We start from the raw sequence: 3,639 nt of genomic DNA, 5'->3' as shown, positions 1-3,639 counted from the left end.
GCATCATTACGAACCCACACCCTCTCAGCTCACCCCTGATGAAAAGACAACTGCTGGCTCAATCCCAACCCAGCCGGCCCTTGCCACGGCCTCAACGTCCTCTGCACAGCCCTGTTCGAACGAGAAAGGCTCAAGCATCTCGCTACGGAGGCAGTGCCTGCTGTACGGGGGGGCTGCACAAACAAGGTGGTGCCAGGCCCACCATCTCCCCCCCGACCTAGGGGACCTCACGGCCCAGGGCCCGAGGTGAAAGAACACGCAGACACCAACACTCAGTTAAGTTGTAGGAATTTATTTTAAATAACCTACAGTTGATTAAAAGGGAATTCATGATAAAAATAGAAGATACTTGTTGAGGAAAGGCTGCAGGAAATGGTCTTCGCACACACACTACGCTAACAATGCCTCTAAAACTAATGATTATAGCAAAAAAAGGTTTCACATTAAAATTCTGCTTTTTAATTTTTTAAAATTTTTTTACACAATTACAAAAGAAAAAATAAAAGCCCTAAAATCTTGATTATTTTCCTTTTTGGACCGATGCTCATTTCCCTCGAAATTTATTGACCTGTGAAACTTCTTTTTACACAATAAAATCTTTCAAGTAAAAGAGGGGAGTGAGGCTTAGAAAAAAAGGAGGGGGGGAGGTAAAACAGTCTGACAAACCTAAAAAGTAGATATTCTTGAAGTGTACAGAGCGTGTTCAGAACAAAGGGTGATGGGAATGTCACTTGTTGCCAATTTCACTTGTCCTCAAATTCCACACGCATCTCCCCATCACACGGCCCCCTCCCCCCACCCGCTCCCCAAATCTAGACGATCTTTAAGATCAAGAAGAAAAGAAACCTGTTTAAATATTTTAAAATAATTAAAAGAAATAAAAATTCACATTTAAAAAAGGAACACTCAAGTCAGGAGGCCGATTTCCCATCGCGCTTTGCTCTGAACAAAATGTGGTGGATATTTATAATTCATGTTCCAATGCCACGACTGTTTCAAGTGACAAATTAAAAAAGATTTGGGTATTTCCATGACTATAGTGACAGCTGTAACAGGTGCGTTGGGCTTCTTAAATTTTGTTTGTTAAATTCTGAAATGGGGCGGGAGGGGGAGGGGAAGGGCAGGGGTTAAGGAGTCCATTTTCTATTAAAATATAGAAGTTATTGCAAAACCCTAACTGTAAAAACGCACCAATATAATTGGATTTTGTATACAGTAGCTAAAGATTCCCACGCTCTCAGTGTGATGGTGAATTTGCCTGGCGGAAGGTTGACAAATCCCCCATCCACTTGCCCTGCCTCAAGAGAAAAACCACACAAACCAGACAGCTAGAATTTGGATCTCTGAAACATTTTTAAATAAGTTGTCCATAGGACAACTGGCTCAGCTCCTTTAGGATATTTCCAGGTTATGCGTTCTGCAAGATGTTGGCTGTTTTATCTGATGCTCACTTGCCCCTTTCCTCCCCCTTCCCCAGCATCCAAGGACAAGTAAGGCTCACAGTTTATCAATCTCCCTAAAAACCAGGCTACTCCCCCTTTTTTCCCCATAAAATTCAGCTCATTAAAAACAGGTTAAAACTCATAGTCTTCCTCTGCCATGTCGATAGCCCAGGCAAATTTCTCTCGTTGGGTTTTGTTATAAATCTTCTCTATAGGAATTCCCCACTTCTTACACCTGCAGAAAAGGAGACAGTGTTAGAGACAACACAGCACCGGCACTCAACCCCTCGCTGTGCAGCGGACCTGCCCTGCTCCCCCCGGCACCTTCCTAGCTCTGCTCTGTTACAAGACACGCCCAGCTGAGCACGACCGGCCTCCCGGTGCTAGACCCCGCAGGTTCTCCGACCCATCACCTCCCAGCACGGTGCTGGCTGTGGCTGGCACGTTACACTTGCCTCAAGAGACTCTTTTGTAACTTCCTGAAGCCATTTGAAGATACAAGGGAAGGCCACAGAGACAGACGTCTCTGGCAGCACGGGGGCACTTGCCCTCAGCCACAGCCCTTGTCTACCAACTGTGGGGACAAAACACAAGTGAAGGGGTGGTTCCTTCCAGCACACCCCAGGCAGACGCTTACCAAGCAACAGAGATCCTGGGATCCAGATAGTTGAGTTTGGAGGTGCCCAAAGCAATCTGCTTGTTCTCCTCCCTATCTGTAGCCTGAACCTCCAGCTTCATCAGTTGCTCCTCAATCCTCTGCACTGCTTTCTTCTTGCTCTCCACTGTCCTGGGGTGGGAAAGAATCAAAGTATTTAATGCCTAATGCCCTGCTGGGCTTGAGATGGCAGCACTGTGGGAACCCAAAGGGACTCTGCTCAGGTAAGCAATGCCACCAGCCACAAAGGGCAGCTGTGTCAGCACAGACGGTGACATAAAACACTCAGCACATGCAATTAAGAACTGACATTTTCAAAGAGGCAGAGCAGAAATCTTAAGCAGCAGTTTTGTTTTAAAGGGTTGGAAGCAACAGCCTGAACTGTACCGATGCTACACCCACTTTAAAACCAGCCCGTCTATCCCTCTGTAATAGCATGCTGTGGTTCTGCCCTCAGAGCTCCCTTAACTCAGCACCCCTGTGGCTATTCTGCAGAGCCCACACAGAGTCCCGAGTACGTCTGCACCGTGGGCTTCCAACAGAGCAGAGCAGAACCCAGAAAAGTGCATGTGCAATTGCATTAACTCCTGGCTCCCCATTAAGATGGCAATGCTGCACACTGGATCCATTGCTCCGCTTGGTCCCGGGCAGCACGGTGGTCGAGCACTGGTTGGTGCTCAGCTCAGAGGGGTGACACAGAAGAAACTAATGCTAGTGGCCACATAGAATAGTCTGGGTTGGAAGGGACCTCTAAAGGTCATCTAGTCCAGCCCCCCTGCCATGGGCAGGGACATCTTCAACTAGATCAGGTTGCTCAGAGCCCCGTCCAACCTGACCTTGAATGTTTCCAGGGATGGGGCATCCACCACCTCTCTGGGCAACCTATGCCAGTGCTTCACCACCCTCATCGGGAACTGCAGTGTCAGGTCACCCTACAGTCCTCAGCTTGAAGGCCATTTCATCATGCACAGACTGAAGAGGGGACAAGAAAGCCTGAGGAAGTCTTCCCAGATCACAGGCTGGGGAAACAGAACAAAGGGTGAAGGACCCATTTGGAGCTAAGAGTGCTGGGAGCATTGCACAGCCTAGTAACACCAGCCTTACTTTTTAGACTTTTCATCCCTCCGGACCTTGGCATCAGCTTTGGCGCTTTTCAGTTCTCTCCTGGCATCAGCTAACTGCTCCTTCTTGGCATCAATCTAGGAGAGGCAAAACCAGATGGCAGCACTGTGAACAAGCTGCTGACAACTGTGGCAATCACCCCTGGGCAGCATGACCCAGGGATTAAGTTTGTGACCACGTTCAGAATCTACCAGCGCTCAGACCCGCTTCTGCAGAACAATTAGGCCATTGGCCTTTCAGTTTGCTGCAAAGCCTAGTGTGGCGAAATATTCCCCTCAGCAAATAGGGCCCCACTCATTTCCAAAGACAAGGTGGCGCTGGGAACTTTCTCACACAGCTACAACCAAGCAGGAGAAGGAATTGGCTTGGCCTGGGACTGGCCAACAGCCCCTCCAGGCAGCTTGTCCGCCTCCACCGTAT

The 3,639-nt window shown here is 48.4% G+C and overlaps 1 protein-coding gene across 1 annotated transcript in view; it reads right to left on the bottom strand.

Annotated features, from left to right (window-relative positions):
• Positions 1–271: 271 nt before the first annotated feature.
• Positions 272–3,639, bottom strand: part of TOP1 (topoisomerase (DNA) I) — a 66,770-nt gene continuing 63,402 nt past the window's right edge. The window contains exons 20-22 of the mRNA XM_009318699.1: positions 3,202–3,296; positions 2,080–2,229; positions 272–1,677 (exon numbers count right to left, since the gene is read on the bottom strand). Of these exons, the coding sequence (XP_009316974.1) occupies positions 1,575–1,677; positions 2,080–2,229; positions 3,202–3,296 (348 nt within the window). The 3' untranslated portion in view covers positions 272–1,574. The remainder of the gene's footprint in view (positions 1,678–2,079; positions 2,230–3,201; positions 3,297–3,639) is intronic.

This window comes from Pygoscelis adeliae, unplaced genomic scaffold (genome assembly GCF_000699105.1).
Source record: "Pygoscelis adeliae isolate BGI_AS28 unplaced genomic scaffold, ASM69910v1 Scaffold72, whole genome shotgun sequence".
NCBI lineage: Eukaryota > Metazoa > Chordata > Aves > Sphenisciformes > Spheniscidae > Pygoscelis > Pygoscelis adeliae.
This window is presented reverse-complemented; position numbering and strand designations above follow the sequence as displayed.